The 24,792-nt window shown below is 45.5% G+C and overlaps 1 protein-coding gene across 1 annotated transcript in view; it reads left to right on the plus strand.

Annotated features, from left to right (window-relative positions):
- Nucleotides 1-5,132: 5,132 nt before the first annotated feature.
- The window catches only part of ITGB3 (integrin subunit beta 3), a 47,913-nt gene continuing 28,253 nt past the window's right edge, over nucleotides 5,133-24,792 (plus strand). Inside the window, exons 1-2 of the mRNA XM_019733055.2 lie at nucleotides 5,133-5,452; nucleotides 19,749-19,834. Of these exons, the coding sequence (XP_019588614.1) occupies nucleotides 5,386-5,452; nucleotides 19,749-19,834 (153 nt within the window). The 5' untranslated portion in view covers nucleotides 5,133-5,385. The remainder of the gene's footprint in view (nucleotides 5,453-19,748; nucleotides 19,835-24,792) is intronic.

Here is a 24,792-nt window from a genome sequence, read left to right on the forward strand (position 1 = left end):
TCCCAACATCTTTGTTTACTTAATATTTTATTAAAATTAACTATCAAAGCCTGTTGAGAAGGTCACAAAATAGGAAGTGATTCTTTTATTTACTGAGGGCCTACTAGGGACAACAAAGATGGTAAACTACAGTCCATGCACTCAAAGATCTCACTGTCCAGTAATGGTAGAAGAGGTGGCGGTAAATAGATTAATAATCACACAACTTCTGCTTCTAACTGTGACAAAGTGACCGGTATGGAACTTGCTCTCCCACAATAAACAACAATGACTTTAGACAAAATATTTGAGGAACCCCTTTTGACACTGAACATAGGCAAAGCAGAATTACAGTCCTCAAGGGAAGAGAAACACGTGAGGTGAGCCCTACATCTCCCCAGCTTTCTGCCTGGGGGAGTTTTCTGGATTGCAGTTCAAGAAGGTGGACCCTAAGAAGTGCATGATGGTCTCACTGAGCTGAACAGCATAGATTAGAGTTCAGGGCTGCTGAGGAGGCTGTGAGTGGCAGGGAAGGCTTTCAGAGCAGGAGGCAATGGACAGAGAGGTGCTCCCAGAAGTCTGCATGGGTGTTCCCCAGGGTCTTTAGATGAGGGTTGGGCTGCACAGACATGTGGTTAGACCCTGTGAGGCTTTGCAGAGAGCAGTGAGAGCTGGAGCAGAGAGCTAGAACAGAACACTCGAGGTTGCACACGGCTTAGAGAGGTTGGCGTCTCAGCCCAGTCAAAGTGAAAAGATGTCACTGAACAACTCAAGTACTTAGGTGACACAGAAAGTTCACACCTTAGGAGTAAGGACCATGTTCTACAATAAGAAACCACACCTTGGGCGGCCGATTGACTCAGTTGGTTAGCGTGCAGGGATCATAACACCAAGGTCGTTGGTTCGATTCCCACATCCGCCAGTGAGCTGCGCCCTCCACAACTAGATTGAAAACAACAACTTGACTTGGAGCTGATAGGTCCTGGAAAAACACACTGTTCCCCAATATTCCCCAATTAAAAAACAAAACAAAACAAAAACAACCACACTCTAAGACAAAGGATAAAATAAAAAAAGACCAGTTCTGAAAAAGGGTAAAACCAAGCCTGCCTAGATCAAGATAATCTGCCAGTAATTATATTGCCTAATAGAACAAAACTCAATACTTTTCAAGGGACAAAAGAGAGAGAGAGAGAAACAGACCCAGAGATGAGTCAGAATTCCCAGACTAGAATTTTAAAATAGCTGCTGTAAACACGTTTAAGGACTCAAGGGACAATGGAGACATAATGATCGAAGATATGGGGGAATCTCAGCAGAGAAACTAAAACTATAGAAGAGTGTGAAGGGAAATTCTAGAATTGAAAAATACAATGTCCAAAATATTCCCTGGATAGGTTTTATGTCATATTAGAGACTGCAAAAGAAAGAATTGGGAAACTTTAAAAGAGATTAATAGACTATTTAATCTGAAAAACAAAGAAATGACTTAAAAAAAAATGAACTGAGCCTCAGTGGCCTGTGGGATAATATCTAAATATTTATAATTATATAAATATTTATAATAATAAATATTTAGATATATCTAGAATATGTGTAACTGGAATTTTGGAAGATAAGGAGATAGCTAATGTGCAGAAAAAATATTTGAAGAAATAATGGCTAACACATTCCTATTTGGAGAAAAATATTAATAAATCACTTATTATCCAAGAGTCTCATCAACCCCAAACAAGATAAATACAAAGAAAACAGCATATATTTAACTTACAGTCAAGTTACTGAAAAACCAAAGATGAAGAGAAAACTTAGAAGCAGAGACAAACCTGGGACAACTTGAGCAGCAAAATTAATAATGATAGTAATGGATTGTAACTCAGAGAATAAAGTAAATATCCTTGAATTCATATTGATATAAATATATAACTGAATTTTAAAAATGAGAGAGAAGGGACAACTCTTCTTTACCATGGAATACCAATTAGTAGCTGTAGAAGGAAAAGTGAAATAGTATATCACTATTAATCAAACACCACAATAATTGATTTCAGTCAAGAACCACTGATGGATGCTAAAATTAGGGGGTAAAGGTATGGAGAGAAACAGGATATTTGCATAGAATTAAAGTATCTTCCCATAAAATATTTATTAACTACAGAGAAAAATAGTGACTTTATAGCAAAGAAAGTTGGCAGACACCATCTTAACCATGTGATCAAAGTTAACATTATAAGTAATAAGACATATTGTCATCATGTATCCTCTGAAATGATACACCAACAACACACATCATTTTTATGGTATTCTTGTCTAGAATGCCTCAATGCAACCATGAGAAAACATCAGACAAACCCATACAGAGAAAACAAAACTGGCCTAGACTCTTCGAAAGTGTCAAGGTGATGAAAGAAAAAGACTGAGAAAATGTAACAGATTGAAGAAGACTGAGGAAACATGATGACAATGGAGTGTAGGATCCTGAATTGGATGGATCCTGGAACCAGGAAAAAGATATTAATAGGAAAATTGGCAAAATTCAAATATTGAAGGTAGACTAGTTAATAGTATTGTATCCTGTGTTTGATAATTATGTTATGGCAATATAAAATGTTAACATTAGAGGAAACTGAGTAAAGGATAAAAGGTGACTCTCTTTAGTATTTTGCAACTTTTCTGAAGTGTAAATGATTTCAAAAGAAAAAGAAAAAAAAAAAAGCCAGATGGAAAAGAGAGGGGAACAAGAATGTAAATGATGGCTGACTTCTCATCAGAAACAATGGAGGCCAGGTTAGGGTGGGGCAGGGGGAGTGTGCCTCAACATTTTGTTCAAGCTATAAATGTAGTGGAGCTATGTCTTGTTTTGAGTTGCTTCAATGCATTGTATTAGGTTTTCAAACAGCATAAAGCTTGTTTTGAAACTTAACAACAAAAGAAACAATGGAGGCCAAAAAACAGTGGAACCACATCTTTAAAGTACAGAAAGAAAAAAACCTGTCAACCTAGAAATCCATTTCCAAGAAATATCGTTAAAAATGAGGGTGAAACAAACACAGTTGAACATATTTGTTGCCCGTGGACCTTCATTGTAAAATTTTCTAAAGTAAGTTCTTTAGGGTGAAGGGAAATGAAATCCGATAGACACTCAGAACTAGAGGATGGAATGAAGAGCACCCGAAATGGTAAACACAGAGGGTGCCCCCAAAATGTATGTACATTTGAAGAAAGGAAAAAACTGTATTAAAATTGTAATACTCAATATATACTGATAACAATAGATGAATATAAGTAATGTGTATACATTTTTTGGCACCTCGGGTTGCGTGTGTGTGTGTGTGTGTGTGTGTTTGTGTGTGTGTGTGTATAATCTGGCAAATAAGTGAATATATAGGCAGAGATATAACCAGGCTATATGAACTAGATTTTGCTCCAGGACAATAATGATGCTCTTGAAATGGCTTCTGGCCTAGAGGCCCTCCACCAGCTAGGGGAGGTACATGGAGCTGGCCACTCAAAGCCCAGGTCAGGAAGCCCAGCTACTCTTTGTGGGCTGGCTCCTCCCCTGCCCCCTTGCAAACTGCTAGTGACACTTCTGCTGATGTGTGTTACCACTGTGTGTATCCCAGTGTTTGGGAGGTCTGAGGAGGGAGTGTCCAGCTCTGCAGAGATTGGGTTTGGAGGAGGGGGGCATCAGAAAAGGTTACATGGAAGAGGTGACATCTGAGATGTTTTGATAGATAAGTGGAATTTTCCAGGTGGAAAAAGGAAGGACGATCAGTCAGACAGAAAGGCACGGAGTGTTTGGGAATGCTAACTATCTTTTGGAGCCAGGTGGGAGACGAGGCAGAGAGCTGAGTCAGGGTCAGTTTTCAGGCATCTTGTGGGTCTCAGGAAAGGGCTTAGGGAAGCTCAGGGGTACCCCGGAAGTCCTGAGGGGAGCTCAGGAGCTGGAGAGATTTCCAGATCCTTCCTGAGGCCTTAGGCCTTGTTTTAGAGCTACCCATCCCACAGCCTGCACCAGCCCCAGCTACTCCCCCCTGTATGCTCACAGTGCTAGCATTTTGCCCCTTTGAGCTTCCTGAGGTTTCTAGTCTGGTGACGACCCAGAAGGGACCCAGAGAAAGGATTTGGGGAAAGGCCTTTGAGGAAAATGTGATAAAGCTCCAAAGCCTGTGAGTTTGAGTTTGGAGACAGTATACAGCAGTAGCCCCTTATCTGTAGTTTAGCTTTTTCTAGTTTCAGTTACCTGTTGTCAATGGCAGTCTGATATTAATATTAAATGGAAAATTCCAGAAATAAAGAATTCCTAAGTTTTAAATTGGGCACAGTTTTGAGTAGCCCCCCCGCCCCCCCACCTGTCTGTCCTGCCAAGAATATGAATCACCCCTTTGTCCTCTGTCCCACATATCCAGGCCGTATAGTACTATCTGCCCACTCTAGGTTATCAGGTAGATGGTGGCAGTATCACTGTGCTTGTGTTAAAAATAAAACACTTATTTTATTTAATAGTGGTCCCAGAGCACAAGAGTAGTGATGCTAGCAATTCGGACATGCCAAAGAGAAACCATAAAGTGCCTCCTTTAAGTGAAAAGGTATGCGTATGTAGGGGGGAGAAACACCACAAACCCAGTACATATAAGGTTGGTATTGGGTTTCAGGCATCCACTTGAGGTCTTGTAACCTATCCCTCCCACCCGTGTGTAAGGGGGCACTGCTGTACTGACTGTGTCCTTAAATGTTTATCATCTACCTTCTATATGCAAGCAAGTATTTGTAGAGAGAGGCCCTTTATGTTCACAACTGCTTATACAAGCTAGAGATGTGGTTTTGTCTTCAAGAAGCTTACAGTCTACCTGAAAACCAAACTCACCCAAGAAAAAAATCAGTGAATAATAAAGGACTAAACCAGTGCCTGACACCACGTAGGCATTCAACAGATATTTGTCAATTGAATGAATGTGTGAATGAATGAAACTCAAGGTACAGAGGAAAAGCCCCAGGATGCAGGTGAAAGAGAAAGCCGCGTCGATGTCCCCGAGGAGGTGGGAGTAAGTCAGGAGAGGACCACAGGCTCCCTGGCTTTTCTAAGCATACCAAGTGCTCGGGCGCGGACCCTAGAACCAGGATGTCTGCAGAGGATGCGCCCATGGCCTCGCTCGGGTCCCAGCCTCGCCTCGCTTGCTGATCGTGGCGGTGAGAGAGGCACCGCGGTTTCCCACCGCCCCCTCTTCAGCTCAGGGTCCAGAAAAGGGCCCTAGGGGAGGAAGCGCAAGTCCGTGGCCCGCCCCGTTGCGTCCCACCCACGGCGTCCCCTCCCCTCCCGCTGCGGGAAAAGCGGCCGCGGGCGCAACTGCTAGCTGTGGAGCGGGCGGGCGCGGCCGAGGCGGAGCGCCGCGGCGGGCGGACGAGATGCGAGCGCTGCCGCTCTGGGCCGCGGTGCTGGTGCTGGGGGCGCTGGCAGGCGTCGGCGTCGGAGGTGAGTGAGGCTCCCGGCGGCCCCTACGCGGCTCTCGGGGGACCCGCGCCGCGCATCTTGCCACAGCCAAGTTTGCAGACTTGGAGCGGGGAAACCTGGCAAGTAGGTCCCGCGTGGCTGCGCTCTGAGTGCGCGGGGCCAGGATGGGGCTGTCGGAGCCCGCAGCTGGGGACCTTCTCGGCCCCTAGGTGGCAGGGCGAGGGGCTCCCTAGGGGTGGGTCCTCCGGGACGCCGAAGCCATTCGCGGGGTTAGGCGCCAGTTCTGGGCGGCCTCGACGTGCGTAGTGCGGTGGGCCCATCTGTGAGCCCGCGTTCGGCCCCGGGCTGCGCTCATCACAGGTGTTCAGGACGGTGAGATGAGAGCCTGGCCCTGGTAGCCAGGGCGAGCTGGGGTTCCCCGGGGCTGTTCCCGCGCGTTGACTGAGGGATGGGCTTACAGCTTCTCGGATGAGAGTGCGTGCGTGCGGGTTTGCCAATTAACCACATTCCTCTTTTTCCTTGTGTTACATTTTCTCCGGTTTATTATTATCTTTAAACTTTGGTGACTCCCTGCGGGAGCGATTCGGAGGCGCATGACGGCTCTGCCTCCTACAGTGTTCCCGGGTGGTAGCGGTGCTTCTGCTTCCGGGACAGACCTGCGTCCGAAATATCTCCAGTGTATGCGAGGAGCCACGCCAGGGGTCCCTGAAGCTGGCTTGTTTCCCTGGCTTTGTCTCTCCTGCTGCTGCACTCACTATCAGCGGCCAAGGCAGTTGGCATTCGGCCTCACTGGTGCTCAAAAGCGGGCAGAGCCCAGCACAACCTTGGGCTACTGCTCGTGGTTCTTCCCGAGCTCTGGTGACCTTCCCCGGGAGATCTCGGACTCCTAGTCCTCTGGGGTGTTCTCCCGCAGAGGATGTACTTTCAGTGAAAGAAGGGCTACTCATTGTAAGACAATTTAGATCCTGCAGAAAGTTGCTTTTTTTTTTCAAGTAAGATGTACTGATAAGTCCAGAAATAGTTTGATAAATGCCTTCAAGACTTGTATATGCGTATGTGCGCAGGCGTAAGAGATTATACAGGACAGCGTAACAGTATCTTTTTTTAAAAATCACTTTATTGAGGTATGATTGACATACAAAAAGCTGTATATATTTAATGTATACAACGTGATGAATTTGGAGATATGTATACAGCCCTGAAACCATCACCACATTCTATGAGCAATATCTTGATGGAGGACTTACAGATAATAGATAGGGGGCTATTTAAGTTGTTGTTGCTGAAGCTTCCCAAGTGATGGAAGCTCAAACAGGTCAACTGATGTCTTTCGCCTGCAGTGAGCAGCCTGATGCCCGTGGCACAGAAGTATGAGTGTCCATCATTCCGCCCTGGGAGGTGTTAAAGCCCCGGTTCAGATGCTGCCTGCTGTTGGTGGGGGCAATGGAGAAATACAGAAGGGCAACTCAGATGTCTGCCACGGAGATGCTAGCTTCTAGGAACTTAAAACAATTTTTTGCTTTCTTTTCTTTTCACAGCCACAGCTTTCTGAATTTCCGGATGATTTCTGAGTCTAATCCTTATATTTTCTTACCGTTTTAGAAGTAAGGTAACATAAGGTAGAGCCTAGCATGGTTCATGGCTCAATATTAGTGAAGATGAAGAGTAGCTATGTTATTTTGGTGTCTCTCTCTTTCCTCCCCTCAACCTTAGTATACCTTTTGTTGACCTGGTTTACACAGTTGTAATAATCCACATAGAATTCCACTGCATTGACGTACCTAAGTTTGCATTAAATATAATCTAGGCGATCGGTTCACAGATTTGTTGTGATCAGGGCAATTTCAGCAGCGGTGATGGGTTGTGCTGAGCTAGTGCTAAACTCTCTCTGAGAGGCAGGGTAGTGGAGTGTTCAAGAGCATGAGCTCTAGAATCAGACCTCCAGAGTCATGAGCCCCCAGTAAAAGCAGATCTGATTATATTTAAATCGCCCATGCCAGTGTTGGTGGCTGGGTTGCAGGTGTCATCAGATCCCTGGAGAAGCAGGTGGTAGGATGAGAGTAGGAGAGTCGCGTTGGGACATACAGTGTTGAAGGGGCACAGAAAGGGCTGGGTGGGGGCGGCACAGAGACAATGCCCGGGAATAGGAGTCTGGTATGGAGAGAAGAGGTTGTCTGAGGGTAGAATTGCGTTATGGAATTTATGTACAAAGGTGATCTTTTTAGCTGCACCCAAGAAATGTGGGGTTTTGTGGCTTCCCCGTATATAGGTCTTTATTCACCTGAGCTCTAATGGATAACAGGTTTGTTTGCTATCACCATCTAAGTTGATTAGTTCTGAGATGAGGTGCTGATTTCTCCTTCCTGAGTTTATATCCTGGGGAAAGAGAGAGCTATGGTTTAAAGATGGTCAGATGTGGGTTTAATTCTTGATTTTGCCTGTTATTGTCTGTGTGGCCTTGGGCAAGTTACTTAATCTCTTGGGTCTTTAGTTTCCTCATCTGTAAAGTAGAGAAAGTCATACTTCTATGATTATGTCAGTTACATGAGATAAAGGCACAAAATAAGTATTAATAAGTGGCAACTGCTGTTGTCATTATTTTTCCTGTCCATGGTATGTACCATGTATTGGAGGCAAGAACTGTTAACTGCTTCATGCGTGAGTGCAATCCAGGCTCCCAGAAGGAGCCCAGTGCGGTCCCTTTCCCCACACCCATGGGTTTTTCAACCCATTCCTATTGGTGGCTTGGCGTATCTCAGCTACTCTGGCCCAGCAAGAACCCACAGAAGAGGCCGAGAAAGAGTGGCTCATACATTTGCTTCATCCATGAGAAAACCTTAAATCTTGTCTCTGGGAAATGAGGAAAATAAAAGACATCTACAAGATTTCAGGTTCCACGAGGAGAAGGACGTGTCTGTTTGATAAACAGCCTGTGCCTAGCACCTGGCACATAGGCAGCAAAATAAATATCTGTAGAATGCTATGAGAAGGCATCTAGAGGCGATGTGCCTCACTTTAAGAAACTCAATATTTGAATATCAGCGTTCATTCAGAGAAGAATCTCAAATGCTCCCTCTGGGCATTCTGCAGGCTATTGGAATACAGCTGAGGCCATGAATTCTTTGGGTATTTGGATCTCTGCACTATTGCACCATTTAGACCTCTGATCTGAGGGTGCTGGAAACTCAGGGGACTCTCTGTGAAGTGTCTGCCTTTTCCCCCCTTCCTGGATAAGGCAGCATTCTCCTTTACTCCACCCCCCCCCACCTGCTCCGTCCTCAAAATTGTGCATGTGAGTGGCAGAGGTGTCCTGGGGACAGCATAAGATGGGGCAAAGAGGCAACAGCAAGGAGGGGTTGTCTGGATATGACTCTGGAATTTCCTCATAGAAATTCCTCCTCTGCAGCTCCCCACCCCACTCAGGATCTCTGGTTATCATCCCCTCCCAGCCCTAAGAATCCTTCTGCCCTTGTTGGCAGGACTAGTGAGGACGCATGCCCACAGAAACCACAACTCATGAATCAGCAGACAGATAATTAACTGGGGGAATGACTGAGCAGCTTCAGGGATAAACCACTTGGCTGGATCCAGCCCCGTCTGCTGCCCACAGAGCTGGCCTGCTACTTTACCCATCGCCTCTTCTCCCTTTTCCTGAACCCTGACCCTTCCGGAGCAGGAAGGTCATTGTGCCAGCTGCAGCTCAGGTCACGAATGGAAATGCAGGTGGGAGCAGGGAAATGACACTGCCTAGTCTTCCTGTGTAAACTGCTGATATGTATTTGAATGAAACTCTCCAGCAAAAAATTTATAAAATCTGCCTTTCTCTCCATGCACACAGTATCTCCAGCATCACTGTTTTTTGAAAGTAAATTGTTTTGAGGTATAATTTACATACAGTAAGATCCATTGTTTTTGGCTGTACAGTTCTATGAATTTTGACAAATGCATACCTTCAGGTAATCATCACCATAATCAAGATACAGAATATTTCCATCACCCTAAACAGCTCCCTTGAGCTCCTTTGTCATCAGTTCCCTTTCCCCATCTTTAGTTCCTGGCAACCACTGGTCTGTGTCCTGTCCCTTTAGTTCTACCATTTACAGAATATCACAGAAATGAAATGGTACAATATGTAGCCTTTTAAGCCTGGCTCCTTTCACTTAGTATAATGCATTTGTGATTCCTCATGTTCTTGCATGTATCAGAATGCCAAGAGGTTATCTGAGGCTACTTCGTCTTTTTCAGGTATTGAGACAGCTCCCCTGAAAGCAGTGGGCTATATTCGTTAAACCCGGATACAATTTCCAACTTCTTAAATTTCTAATTGGATAGCTGCATTTCGGCCATGTAGATGAAGCCATTAGTTTTCCCAAATGCTAAGTAGTACTGTCTTCAGTACATTGGGGAGGGTTTTGCGGAAACCAGAACTTTTATTATTCTTGGTCCTAAAAGTAATGGATATTTTGTGGCCAAATGTGGTATGTCACAACCCTCGGAGCCAGAAGCTGTTAAGTAAACTGGGGCTTTTCTACCTTTTACATTTTTTGGTATCATCTCTGAGAAAACATCCCACTATAAGTTTTCCTTTCTGTTTTTCTGTCATGTTCCTACAAAAAGACTACTCCTTCCCTCACCACCACCCCCCCAAGTGGTTTCTTAATTCAGTTAGTGAAGACATTCAACCATTTAAGGAGAGAATGAGGTGATATATGCTCATTATAAGAAAGTCAAACATTGGAGATTAAAAGGGCTCGTTCCCTCTAATTTTATATCCCCATAATGTCCACTATTGATCAGATGGTGTGTGCTATTCATATCTTTTCCTCTTGCACATATAATAATTCTCGTGTGTTGTGTATTGCTTTCCCTAAACTTGTGTTACATTTTTAAAATTTACAAAAGCCACTTCCTTTCATGTAGGAAAAAACAAACAAACAAACTCAGTGTAAAAAGAACTGTGGGTCTGGAATTGAGAAACCTATATTTGAGTTGTGGCTCTGCAGGCTTTTTCATCAATTTGCTGGGTGACTTGGAACAATTCATCTTACCTCTGGGCCTTAGTCTGTTGGTGTTTCAGGGGCTGCAACGAAGGTGAAGGAGATAAAGGGAGAGACTTCCATTTGCTCTCGCACCTCCCCACTGTCAATGGGAGAAGGTTTCCTTTAACTGATTAACAATGTGTCATTTCATGTAAGGATCTGGGGGTGGGGAGTGGATAAGGGAGGTCTGCAGTTAAAAACATGCTTGAAAAACTTTACTCTCGGAGAGAGCTCCAGAAGTTTAGCAAAAGGCACAGTTCAGTAGCCACTTTAAAAGTCCATGTAGACAACCCTAAATCTCTTTGCTGGTGGGATTATACCCTGTTTCCCCGAAAATAGGACCTAGCCAGACAATCAGCTCTAATGTGTCTTTTGGAGCAAAAATTAATATAAGACCCGGTATTATATTATATTATATTATATTAGACCCAGTCTTATAGTAAAATAAAACTGGGTCTTATATTAATTTTTGCTCCAAAAGATACATTAGAGCTGATTGTCCAGCTAGGTCTTATTTTTGGGAAAACACAGTAGAGAAATCCTGAGTGTATGAGATCCACCGATGGTTCCAAACCCCTGCTTCAGCCACCACACATGATAAACTCCAGATGAAGCCTTCCCTGGAGCCACCTGTGAGAGCGAGGCATGACCAGCTCCCCAGACGTGGAGTGTGACGTGTTCATTCTGGGACTTCGAGTTGCGAACAAACCATGCTCCCTCCTGGGTGGCTCCTGAAGGCTGTGGAAATGGGCCGGACAAAATGCCTTCTTGAGACGAGGGATTCCAGGAGGCTATGGGGTTTTGATGCTGAAGGTCTTCCATTTTGTAGACAGCCTGGCATGCTCTGGGGAGCCTACATGGGAATGAATGAAATGTAGAGTGGGAGGGAGAACAGAGGACATTTACAATTAGCTTTAATTGATTTTTTTTAGCTTATAAGAGTAATTCAGCTTGTTTAAAAAAAAAAAAGTCAAGCAGTGCAGACATAGAATCATGTAGAAAGTACAAGTCCTTTGTAGTCTTGTCCTTAAAAATAACCTCTGTTAACAGTTATTCCTGAGGTTTTTTTCCTACGTATATGTCACCATGTATAATAATAATAATTATTATTTTTTTTTAATTTAGCCTTTTTTAAAATAAGATTTTATTGGGGAAGGGGAACAGGACTTTATTGGGGAATAGTGTGTATACTTCCAGGATTTTTTTTTTCCAAGTCAAGTTGTTGTCCTTTCAGTCTTAGTTGTGGAGGGCACAGCTCAGCTCCAGGTCCAGTTGCCGTTTTCTAGTTGCAGGGGGCACAGCCCACCATCCTTGCGGAAGTCAAACCGGCAACCTTGTGGTTGAGAGGACGCGCTCCAACCAACTGAGCCATCCAGGAGCTCAGTGGCAGCTCAGCTCAAGGTGCCGTGTTCAATCTTAGTTGCAGGGGGCACTGCCCACCATCCCTTGCGGGACTCGAGGAGTTGAACCAACAACCTTGTGGTTGAGAGCCCACTGGTCCATGTGGGAATCGAACAGGCAGCCTTCGGAGTTAGGAGCACGGAGCTCTAACCGCCTGAGCTACTGGGTCGGCTCACCATGTATAGTTATGTATCATTATTGATATTTCTCAAGCAGGATCATCCACAATAGGATTATTGTCACTTAAGATAATAATAGGCATCATTTTATGTCAGTATATGGCTTTCCATTATTAATCCCGAGAGCTAGAATTTTGGCCAGAAGGCATACAATCATGTAGACATACCTGAGTTTTCTTAACCACTTCCCTGTTGGCAGACATTGGGATCATTCCCAGTTAGCTGCTACTACAAATAAAGCTTCAGAGGATGCCCTTGTTCATTACCATGCCCCTTTGCTCACGTCTTTCTACAGGCTGAATTTCTTGAACTGAAGCTGCTGGGTCAAAGGACATGAATATTTTAAATTTTAATAGGTTTTGCCAAATTGTCCTCCAAAATGGTAGGAACAATTTGCCTTCCAGTGAGGACTGGTGACATGCTGTCTGTGCCCACAAGACATGAGCTGGAGGAGGAAAAGTAGCAGAACTGGACGGACAGCTAGTTGCCAAGGAGGTCACTAACAGGGCCGCTGGGCTGGGCCTCAAACAGAGCTTGGTCCAGGCTCGTCTCTACTGAATGAATCAGAAGGGAGGTGGGACCTGTGCTGATAAAATTTTCCAGAACTTGAGATACCGCATGTGAATCAAATTTCAGTGAGGCCATTAGGAAGAAATAAACACTTGTGCACTGTTTGGGGGGTTTTGGACCCTGAGATGCTGGACCTCCTAGAGTGTTAGTCACCCTTTTGATGCTTTTTAGTTGGAACATGTACTTTCTGGGTTGGCAGCACCTTCAATGTCATCTAATCCAACACCATTTGTTTTACAGAGAAGCAAAAAGAGAGGCCCTGAGAGGGGAAGTGACTTGCCCAAGTTCACACAACTAATTTAGTGGCATTGGTGGGGTCTAGCCCTGGGGGCTCCATCTCCTGACCAGTGATTTCTTCGCTATATCCTGATAGAGACAAAAAGCTCTTCCTCTTCTCTGACCCTGAGCTGGAGGGGTGGGGGATGGGCATTTCTAGTGCACGAAGTGATTCGTATGAAGGGAAGGAGGAAAGAAACCAACCCCTATAGAGCATCTACTCTAGATGTTTCTTTCACATATGTTATTTAATCCTAACAACTCATGAGGTAAGTGTTCAGACCCTATTTGGGAACATGGGGGAAAGGAAGCCGCTGCCTGGGGTCTGCAGTGCTTAGCTGATGTGGCTGGATGAGACCTGTTAAATACTAGGGAACAATGATAAGTTCTTGAATAGGGACGTGGCAGAGAATCAAAGAGTCACTGGACCTTAGATCACTAGAAAATTGAAGGGATGTACCTGAGGTCACACAGCCAGTGGGTGGCTTTAGACCGGTTCTGCCTGTGGGTCTGCATACTTTCACCCACTGTTACATAATAACAGTGTTCATCGTTTTACTACCTCTGTCCTTACAGTGCTTCCCAGGGGCTGGGTGTTCATTTTAGATCACAACCGTACAGAAGACAGGACTCTATCTGAGGGTGGGCTTATTTAGTATTCGGTACATGGGCTACCTAATTAATCCAGTTGGAGAGGATAACCGACATGATCTGGCTTCACTTACAAGGGTAGGGTCTAGTGGCTGAAGGGTCAGTGAAACGGTATAAGCAGTGGTCAAAACATTTGAACTTTGTCCAAGGGGATTTACTTGCTCAGGGCAAAATCCTTCCTATCTTTCAGTCATGCCCCACATGCCGTCCATCAGCAAGTTCTTGGAATATATCTGGGATCTGACCACACTGGCGACTCCATTACTATCCAAATCCAAACCCCTGCCATCTGTTGCCTGGATTATTGTAATAGCTTTCAATTGGTCTCTTTCTGGTCTTGCTCCTCTACTGTCTGCCCTCTTCTCCGTGGCCAGGATGCTCTTTTTCTGCTCTCAAATTCCTCCAGTGGCTTCCCACCACACGGAGAATGAAAGTTACACTCCTTGTCATGGCTACAGTTACTTAGTGTTACGGTCGCTGACTGCTTCTCAGCTACCTCTGTCTCTCTTCTCCTCCTTCCCTCTTCCTGCTATTTCTTTAAGAGGCTGAGCTCCATCTAGTTCTTGTCGTGTTTTTTTTTCTTCTTTTTTTTTCTTTCTGGAATGCTCATCCCTTAGATCTTCCCATAACCCCCTTCTGCATATCATTTTGAGATGTCAACTCAGAGAGGCCTTTCCTGACCACCTTTTCTAAAGGAGACTCCCTCCCCTCATTGACACTATTCCTTTATCCTGCTTTATTTTCTAAAGCATTTGTCATTGTTTGAAATTGTACTTTTTAGTTGTGTATACTTCTGTTTTCATCGTCCTCACTAAAATTCTCCACAAGCATAGGGGGTTTGTTTAGTGCATCAATGGGTCATTAGTGCCTAGGAAAGTGCTGGGCACAGTTAGGTGCTTGATGAAAATTTGTTGAATGAATGAACGAATGAATGAATGAATGCTGACGTCATTGATATATATTAGTAGCAAATTTTAAAACTAAAGTAAGGACTCTTCTGTTGTCCATAGGTGGATTAACCGTGGCAAAATTTTCATTCCAGGCTGGCTGCTCTCAATCATGCAGAGTATTTCAGGGAAGTGTTTATCAAAATCATGTCATACATGCTACGGAAATGCAAATCTATTATGTATTAGGTTCTTAAAGCTGCCATATCGAGGTGGCTTAAAACAACAGAAATTTATTCTTTCTGGAGGCTAGAAATCTAAAATCAAGGTGTCTGCAGGGCCATGCTCCCTTAAAGACTGGAGAGACTACTTCCTTGCATCTTTCTGTCTTCTGGAGGTGGCTGGCAGTCCTTCGTGTTCTTTACCTTCCAGTTACATTACAATTTCTGCTTCTGTCATCACATGGTCTTCTCCCTATGTGTCTCTGTTTCCACTGGAGTGTTTTCTTCTTATAAGGACATCAGTCATATTGGATTAGTGCCCACCCTAATGAGCTCATTTTGATTGCATCTGCAAGGACCCTATTTCCAAATGAGGTCACAATCACAGGTACTGGGGGTTAGAACTTTAACATATCTTTTTGGGGGACACAATTCAACCCATAACACATTTTACTATGGGTGGCAGCAAATTATACACAAAAGCCTTCCGATGTTAAGTCCCACATTTAATTGGCTCTGATGCACTTTAAAATACAAACAAACACTAAAATTGCTAAAATCAGGATGCATCCGATATGGTAGTTTGGATATCCTACTGCTTTGGGTGATGCTTTCTGGAGCGTCTGCTCAGAGCACAGAGGTATGTGTTAACTTGAAGTCCACCTTCCTGTCTCCTGCCCCTTCCTTGTGTTACCAGGCTGCTGCTACATTTAATAAAGGAACCAAAATAAAATAGTCTTTCTTAACGACTTGTCCTAGAGAAACTACTTATGCATCCATAGGGCAGTGAGCATGAGATGTTTTGATTTTGGATGATTCACCTAGCCAGGTGACTGTGATGGAAGATCAGGCACTGCCTGAGTCACCCGAGTCCCCATGAACCTAATTGGTGATCAGTCAAAGGTCAGTGGCAGGGCTGGGAAGCCAGGCCAGAACTCTCTGGCAGACAATAAGAGAGCCGTCCGTGGTGTTTGTGGTGTGGATCGCCCTCCCTTCCCACCAGACACCTCTCCCTGTGAGTTAGCCCTCTCCTGAAGTCCCCTGGTTTTGCTAGGGTGACTCGTTTCTGCATTTTGACATCCTGTCTCCTTGGACAGACTGTCCTCAAATTGCCTCTCATTGACGTATTGTGACTTCCACTGGTTACAACTTCCTTCCTTGTTTTCCTTTTTTCTCCATTTTTCCCACCCTTTGTTTTTTGGGGTTTTTTTTCTGGTTCTGTGAATCAGGCTGAGGTGCCAAACCACAGCCTTCTACTTCTACTTTCCAGGCAAACTCCTTGGCTGATCTTGTCTATCTTTCCTCACTGGCCTTCTCTTCTTGGCCATCCCTCCTAGATTGAATTTTTGAACAACTAATATTCCTAACTCCATTTAGAAGCCAGATCTAACAATTTTCCCCTATGCTTTCTGATGCTTTCTGGCTCCATGCGCCCACCACCCCCATGTCTAGGACATACTCAGCTGTGTGTACAGTGCCCTGTGGAACGGTGTCTTCAGGGAAAAAAGAAAACAGAAAGGAAAACTGTTCACCTGCCATAGACAGCCCAGGACTCAGGATAAAACAGCAACATTAAAAGCGGTAGTAACTATAGCAGCAGCAGCATGCATTGAGGGCTCGGTGTGCTCAGAGTTTGACAGGGATTGGTTCGTAGAATCCTAGTTACCCATGAGGACCAGGGCCAGCCCACCATGTTTTCCTGCTCTGGCTAAACTGTCAGAGGGAAGGGATGGTAGGAATTCATTTTTTACAATGACAAAGTTCCGATGAAGACCCCTCACTTCTCTAGTAGGGCTGAACCTGGGCCCCTGAAGCCAAACAGGAACATTGGCCTTATGAGCGACTGGAAACACAGGCCCAGACACCTCCTCCATGTTGAGGAGGGAGCAGTGGCCTCGGAGCAGCTGCTCATTGAGTCAGCATGGCCCAGGCGCACAGACTTCCTATGAGTCAGTCATTTTCAGCCACTGCTTTCCAGGAAACCTGCCTTTGGTGGCAGGTCTTGATGGGGAGTGTCATGGGCGGGGTCATTGGTTCTCATGAAATCAACCTGTGGGCCATAAAAAAGAGGTGGTGAGGGGAACTGTATAACCATCACTCCCCAGAGGTGACTTCCTAAAGAACAAATCCCAGGAGTTCCTTATCCTCTGGGGTCAGGGGCCCCCTGTTCACAGGGAGGGGCCTCCTGTTACTTATCTCACTTCTGGCAAAGTTTTCAGTTGTGGCTGCAGGTCAAGGACGCATAGGGAAATGCTAATTTGAGAATGAGTGGATGGATAAATGTATAGACTGGGAGAAGTTTTCAAAAATAATTTGACATTGCCCACACCCTCCATGGTGCTCTTCTCTCTTCTAACTCTTCCCGTGGTCTCCTTTCCCCAGTGAAAATCGAGGGTATTTGTATCCAAAATTACCCCTCTGGACGCTGATTCCCATGGAAACTTCAAAAGGGAGGCCGATGCCTAAAATAGTTCAGGCTGTGCTCCTTTCAGAACTCTTCCAATAAGGCGATATTGGCGGAGCTGTGATCACATCTGGCTGGAAAAAGAGCAATTGTGAGCTAAGAGATGGTCAGGCAGCCCCTTCACGGAGAGGCCTCCTGGTTGCATTGTTGATTCTAAACATTCAGGCATTCTGAATCGGGCAGCTCTGGGACGACCGACTTCCTTTCTTCCATTACCGGCAGTGCATGGCTGAGGGCTGCCCCAACTCAGAGGTGGCCTTGGTGCTTTAGGGCCAGGCCTGGAACCACTACCATAATTTCCACCTTACCATCCTTGTAACTCACATGCTAGGGTTGTGGTCAAGTCAGAGGCTGGAGCCCCAGAGGTTACGCGTGGGCTTATGGTGACATCCCCTAACAGAATTTTAGAGTTGGGAAAGGCCTTTGAAGTTAGACAGATTCAAGGCTTTGAGGAAACCCAGGGCTTCCAGGAGAGGCTTCAAGGATTCCACGTGTAATCTAGTATTTTTATGAGAACAATGAAAATTTAAATTGTCTGAGAAGCCGTTTCAACCTATATCTATGTTTTAGATTGAAATTCTATGCATAATTTGGAGAAATGAGCTCAGTTGCTTAACACAACAAAACTGATCTAGTCCAATACCTCTCAATTTGTTCTAATACATATTTATTGAGCATCTCTGTTGAGCAAGGACTGGGGCTGAGCTGCGCTGGACTGGGCTGGGCAGGGCAGGGCAGGCTTCAAGAGGCTTGAAATCTATTGGGTGGCAGTGTTGTTATGGCAGATACCTAAATCATATAACATGTTAGGAATATTGGAGTTGAAGAAACTGAGGCTGAGAGAAGTTAAATGGCTCACCCAAGACTAGATTATTAGTGGGTAACTCAGTGAGGACCACAGTCAAAATTGGTTAATGTTCTACAAGGCAATAAGCCCTAACCTTTGAGGGTTACCTTTTCTACCAGACAGGAATCATTTGTGTTGCTGTTGGGTAAGAGTCATACACATTGTTCTCATCAAGAATCATTTCCATTGCTATTGGTTTTCTACAAGCTAACCTCTACTCTTACAGACTTGTAAACTATTTTAATTGATAGAAGCCAAATAAAGGTGCACACCACTAGAAAAGAAGATAATTCCTAAGCATGGTGGGTCTACTAGTCAATACCCTGAATTATATTGAAAGGACACCCAGTATTCCCTTTGCCTATTTCCAAGTTTGGGATAATTTTTTCTAACCTGTGTGTGTGTGTGTGTGTGTGTGTGTGTGTGTGTGTGTGTGTCTGTGTGTCTGTATGCGTGTGTGCGTGCAAGTACATTCTCTGGGTATGTTTTTGTACAGAAGTGGGAAGGGAGGGAGTTCAGTCACACTATAATAAAATGGACTAAGACATTCAGCTCAATGAGAAGTTTCAGGGACACTGAGAAAACACCCCTACCATCAGGGTGATTTCTCCCCAAATGGATTTGTTGGTCTTACTAGCTGGGGGCAAAGGGGCCGCTTTAGAAAATTGGATAAAGGAACTTTTAGGAGAACTGGGTCACGGGAAGTAATGGGTCTTCGTCATTCTGCCTTTTATATTGGAAAAGGGCTTCCTGGGGGCACGGTAGGGTTTGCCTGGTGAAGGCCAGGAAGGCTGAGCTAGAACAAGCATGGAGGATGGGGGCATCTGTCTGAGCAAATGCCTAAGGTTTGCTTCTAGGCTGAGCTTCTAGGAGCTATTTTGGTCCCTCCGGTTGTCGCTCCACCTGCTTTTTCTCTGTCCTTTGACATAAGAAGACTGGTCACATTTGAGTGGCATTTTGTAGTATGCCAAGTGCTTCTCCCTTACCTCACTGAATTCTTGCACAAATCCTATGAGATAGATATTATCATTTCATAGAGGTGAACTGAGTCATGACACGGCTAGTAAGAGTAGCATTCAAAATTCAAATATAGGCCTTCCAACTCCCAAATTCCAGCTTATATCGGTCAATCTTTTGTTCTTCCAGCATCTATCAATCAGCTTTTTCTAGCACTTCTGCAGTTCTCCCTGGAGCAGTCTATGCTTGGATCCAAAGATATATGTATTGGGAAGCTTGAGAAGATTCCCGAAGATTTGTTTTTCCCTGGTAGGCCAGTGGGACACTACCATGGCAGTTCACTCCCCCACCCCTCACCCAGTATTTAAGCTGCATGTTCATGTATGTGCATCAGGGCCTTGGATCCTCTGTATTGTGGCTGTGAAGATGTCACCAGAATAATTGGACAGAAGACCCATTGCCACCGCTCTGGACCTCAATTTTTCATTTGCACAATATAGGTGTCAAACCAATTGTTAATTAAAGCCTTTACATCAGTTATGATCTGACACGTTGGGTCCATGGCTCAGTCTTGCTCCCTCACTGGCCATCACTGTGACCTCATCAATGGAAGGCTGTGATGAGTGTCCCGACCTTCCTTATTTTCCTTCTTCCTTCTCAAACAGACTGCATTGGGTAAATGTCTGTGGTCTGGTTAGGTTAGGGTGTGTTTGTGTGCATCTGAGAACTGTAAACCTGGGCACTCGGGATGGGTGGGAAGGATGGGGCAGGCCAGTTACTTCGTCAAGTCAAATCAGGACCAATGCCTTTGTCTCTCTGTTGCAGGGCCCAACATCTGTACCACACGAGGCGTGAGCTCCTGCCAGCAATGTCTGGCTGTGAGTCCCATGTGTGCTTGGTGCTCAGATGAGGTAAGGAGGAGACACCTAACCTCACTTCTTCGCCAGACTCAGCTGCTTTTGTGCAGGACCAGACCCAGGGGATAGCTCCTCCCTCCAAACCACACAAGCCCCTTGTCCCTTCTGAGCAAACTGAGGGTGAAGCCTTCCCATTGATGGATGCTGAAGTGAGCCATTATGGGGGCGTTACTGGGAATGCCACCCAGGGTCCACCGCGTGCCCGGGGCTCTGGACAATTTGGTTGGTCCTTCTGGCCTCACCCATAAGCATTGCCACCCTTTACCACCCTTTGCTTACTTCTTGTTGGGGTGGAACATCCCAGGGAAGCAGGGCCTCAGGTCTCGAAAGAAGAGGCAGGAGAGGGTTATGGGTACGCAGAGGATGCTTTATTACAGACACCCCAGAATTTTTAAAAGGCAAATAAAAGGAATCTTACCCTGTGTAGGAGGATGTTTAGTCAGATCTTTTTCCTTTTCTTCTCGATGATAGGTTGGGCCCCGCAGCTTTACCTTTTTTTTTCTTTATCTTCTTTTCCTCCTTCCTTCCGTCTCCTAGGTGTCAATGAGGGAAGGAGCTGAGCTAATTTGGTTAGGATGTGAGGGTGACAGGAAAGGGTTAGCTGTGTCTAGTCAAAGGGTTTGTTGTGTCTGGGGCCCTAGGGAATGAGTGTGTCTGAGGGAATGGCTATGTTTGTAGCTGGGACGGGAATTTGGAGCTGGCAAGACCTGGTTGGGATGGGGTGGTAGTGAGTGTGGCTGGAGAGATTCCAGTGATTACAGAGTCTGAGGCTGAGTCATTGGCCTGGCCCCCAGCAGGTGGTTACCTGAACTCCTGGCTTCCTCTCAGCCAGCCACCTGAGGTGCCCTCTTTGTCAGGACAGCAGGTTCCTGCACTCTTCAGTTTTATGAGGCTCTAACCCAGGCCCTCATTCTCTCTGTCTGCTTCTCTTTCCAATCTACTGAGTGTCCTAAAAAGGCAACCTCCCTGGCAGGCTGGTGGGGGCGGAGGACGGGGGTGGGGGTGGGGGTGGGAGAGGGAGGCTGTGTTTATACCTCCACAAGAGGACTGCCAGAAGCAGAGGCCAGCCCAACACACTGCTTTGGCCTGAGTGCAGTTCAGCACGGGAACTGTTTCCAGAAGCAGCTGCCCAACATCTGGGCCACATTGACTTCATTTAGCAAATGAAACATTCCCTGGGGCTGGGGGGTGGAGGGGGGGCGAGGGAGGGGTGAGTCCTTCCTCTCCATCCCCTCAGGTTCTCCACCCCTTTGGGCTAAGCTGGAGGCTCAAGTGTGATGTGGCCTCCACCCTTCTCATTCGCCATATCCTCCTTCCCTTGGTCACCATGATTATTTTTAAGCTTCTTTTACAAGAAAGTTGGAATTGTGCAGCTGAATCATGGAAGGAGGGAGATCTGGATGGGGAGGGTGCCTTATTGGATTGAATGGCCTGAAGCTGGCTGGAGCAGAGGGGTAGCCAGGGGAGAAGCCCTAGTGTCACTCACAGGATGCTCCCCTTCTTCCTCCCTCCTTTTCAACCCAATGCAAGAGAAAATGGAGTCAACGGTGGCCCAGAGGAGTCTGGGGGAAAAGAAAACATATTCTTAGCATGTCTGTCACTTTCTTGATCTGCACAGGGACAAGCCAGGTAACTGATCATGTGACCAGGTTTCAGAGAAGCATCACGTGGATTATTTATGGATGACCCTGGGGCCGACCAGGGGAAGAAGGTCCAGGTCAGGATCAGAGCATAGGCTAGGACCAGCCTAGGAGGGAGGAGTCAGAGAGGAAATGGGTAAGTCTAGGACCAAAGAGAACTGACGAGAGCAGGAAGAAGGTCCAATAAGCTATTCTCTGAGAGAATGAAATGTAAACAGGAAAGTGGGGGAGGCCAAGGATTTAGTGAATGACTACAACTATCTCTGAGTAAGAAGGAGCAGGGGAGGAGAGGAATAGCAGGGGAAGAGGGCAGGAGGGGAGAAGAGGAGGAAGATAGGGGAGGAGGCCTTGTGGGGTAACATGTGTCAGCCAGGGAGGAAAGGGAGGTGGGAATCCCAGGCTGTAACCTGAACATGGCTGCTCTTTTTTTTCCTGAGGGCTTCCCCTGCACAAACTGAGTTTAACTGCGGAAAGTGTCTTGGCTGTTGACTTAACTAAAAGTGAACCGTGTGGGCCATTTTGTATGTGATTTGTTGATGAATCGACCCTGGAGAGCCCACTGCTTCTGCCTCCCCTACCTTCGCTGGTGGAGGCAGGATTGGCAGTATCTGGGAAAACAACTGGTTGGGCTCAGCTTTCCCTTGGTCCTAGAGGACGGCCGCTTTGGGTGTGTATAGCAAGCGCTTGGCTGGGTAGTAGGAAAACGTAGCCAATGTGGATGAGTGCAGAGTTTGGGCCCATCTGCAACGGGTGTGTTCTTGGGGGAGGTTGGATACTGACACGGGTTGGGGGCAGTTGCTGTCTTTGAGCTATGAATCTACCAAAGAGGCTGCCCGCACACAGAGATTCAACTTGTGGTTCTGGCCTCAGCGGCACCATGTTGGAATCCAGACCCTTCCAAACTTGTCTGGTGGTGAGAATTACCTGGGGTGTTTGTTAAATATAAAGCTGCCCAGGATGTACCCTGTACCTATTGCATCAGAATGGGTTGTTATGACAGCAAGTTTGGCAAAAACTGCTAATTGAGGTCATGGTGGTGAAGGTGGAGTTAAAGTTGCTGGATAAAGTACAGAATACCCAGTTAAATTTGAATTACACAATAAATAATATTTAGCATAAGTATGTTCCAAATATTTGCTAAATTTGGCAACCCTAAGGTAAAGGGAAATACCTCCAGCTAAGATGGAGGAATTTTAATGTAGTCCTGAGTGCACATCAGAAGGTGGACCAGCTCACAGTTGGCCTGACATCCAAGGATGAAAGAAGAAGACTGGGTTTGGGTCTAGCCAAAGTAGAAGACTCCAATAGGACTTACTTCTTCGTTTATTTGCATCTGCGGGGGAAAGGTTTCGGCCACCATTTTAATTTTTCAGTTAAATTAACATAATTTGCTCTCATATCTCTGTTGCTTTTTCTTTCTACCTTTTTTTTTTTTTAATCTGGAGGATAAATGTTCATTTTGAGAGTTTTGCTCCAACTTGTTATTGTAACAAAAAGTATAATATTAAAAGTGCTCTTCCCCCTGTAAACAATGGGGTGTGAATACTAATAACCGTAATAAAATGCTTTCCATTTCTTCTCCTTTCCGTCCCCTGCATGCTTCTCTCTTTGTAAGTTTAAGTGATTTTTTGATCTCACTGGATGTCAATCAAGAGGACAGTGTTAATTTATTGGGATTGAGGGTATCTGCTAGCTCTCTGGGGAAAAAATAAGTACCAGGAAATACTACAGTGGTTTGTCCTCCAAAAACAGAGTATGCAATAATGGTAGTAGTTATAATGGTAATAGTAGAAAAGAGTCACATTCTAATTGCATTTATTTGGTTATATCATAGCAAAAGGATTTGAATATATTTGACCTATATTGAGATTTTTATATTTTGAAAGCATTTCACATTCAGTCTTATTTTATCTCCTGACCAACCCCGTGAGATAGGTAGGGTAACAACAGTTATTCATGCTGTACTTCCCCGATTTCCAAAATGGAATTTGTGGAGAATGGGAGTAATAGCATGTGTCACTCTCCCAGGAGAGGGAGGGCATTTACCTCACACAGCATGTGGGCGGGAGCCTCCCAACTCTCTGTTTCAATCTTCCCCTGGGTCTTGGTTATTTTTGCCCTTTTTGTGCAACATCCGGTTTCACTAGGAACTAGAGCTTTGATAGTCCTCCCCCCTCCTTCCAGTTTCTCTCTGAGTAACCTGGAGACATTCCTTCTACCTTCTCAGCCTGGGTTATTAAGAAGGGGAATGTTGTCCAAGTGTGTTGAGGTCACTCCCTGCTATTCCTCTGGGACAGGAGGCTCTCAGGGAGAGCGTGGCTGAAGGGCAGGTCTGTTATGTTCCTGACCTCTGATGTCAGTGACCACAAAGGGAGGGAGGGAGGGAGGGAGACGGTTTTTGTTTCTTAGTGTTTCTATTTCTAAGAAAATTCACAACAAACCAGAAGGACTGTCAGCAAGACTTAGCACTTCTCGTAAGCACTGTCACGTTAGAAAATAGGGGTCAGGAAACCCCCTTGCCAACTCCAAACATTCTCTCCCTTCGCTGATGCAGCTTGAAGACACACGATGGCCTTGCCGGTCTCATTCAGTTCCTGGTCTCACTCTTCCCTCTGTCCTTCAGCGTCTTAGTCCCGGGAAGGCTCTTCTCCTCAGTGTATCTTGGTCTTTCCAATCATTGCCTTTTTTGGAAGGGTTTCTTTCTGGGGCTTTGCAGGCAGCTGGAATCAGAGATAAGGTAGGGAGTTTTCTGAGCAAGAAAAAGACGGCTTCCTGAGGGAGAAGGTTCGGGAGAGATGGGCAGGGCAGCAAGAGGAGTTTGGGCACAAAAAAGCAAAGTGCTCATGAGTTCTCCCCTCTGCCATCTGTCTTCTGCCAGAGTTCAGTGCGGGGAGGGGACTTTCATTTCTCTTGGAGACTTGGAGGACCAATGCTGTTCCTGTTGGAACCTTTTGAGCCAGAAAGTTTAAGTCTTATGCACTGTTTCCCACAGCCCATTTCATTTCTCTACCTCACAGCCATGAAGCTGAGGTAGAAAGAAGGAAGCTGCTGGCTTCCAGAAGCTCTTCCCACTTTTTGCCTGGGCCACGGGTGGTCCTCATGACTTTTGTCTGAATCTGTTCAGGCTGCTATAACAAAGATACTGATTGACTTAACAACAAATATTTATTTCTCGCAGTTCTGGAAGCTTGGAAGCCCAAGATCAAGGTACCAGCAAATTTGAATCATAGATGGCTATCTTCTGTCTGTGCCCTCACATGGCAGAAGGGGTCAGGGAGCTTTCTGGGGCCTCTTTTTAAGGGCATTAATCCC

This window comes from Rhinolophus sinicus, linkage group LG15 (assembly GCF_036562045.2).
Source record: "Rhinolophus sinicus isolate RSC01 linkage group LG15, ASM3656204v1, whole genome shotgun sequence".
NCBI lineage: Eukaryota > Metazoa > Chordata > Mammalia > Chiroptera > Rhinolophidae > Rhinolophus > Rhinolophus sinicus.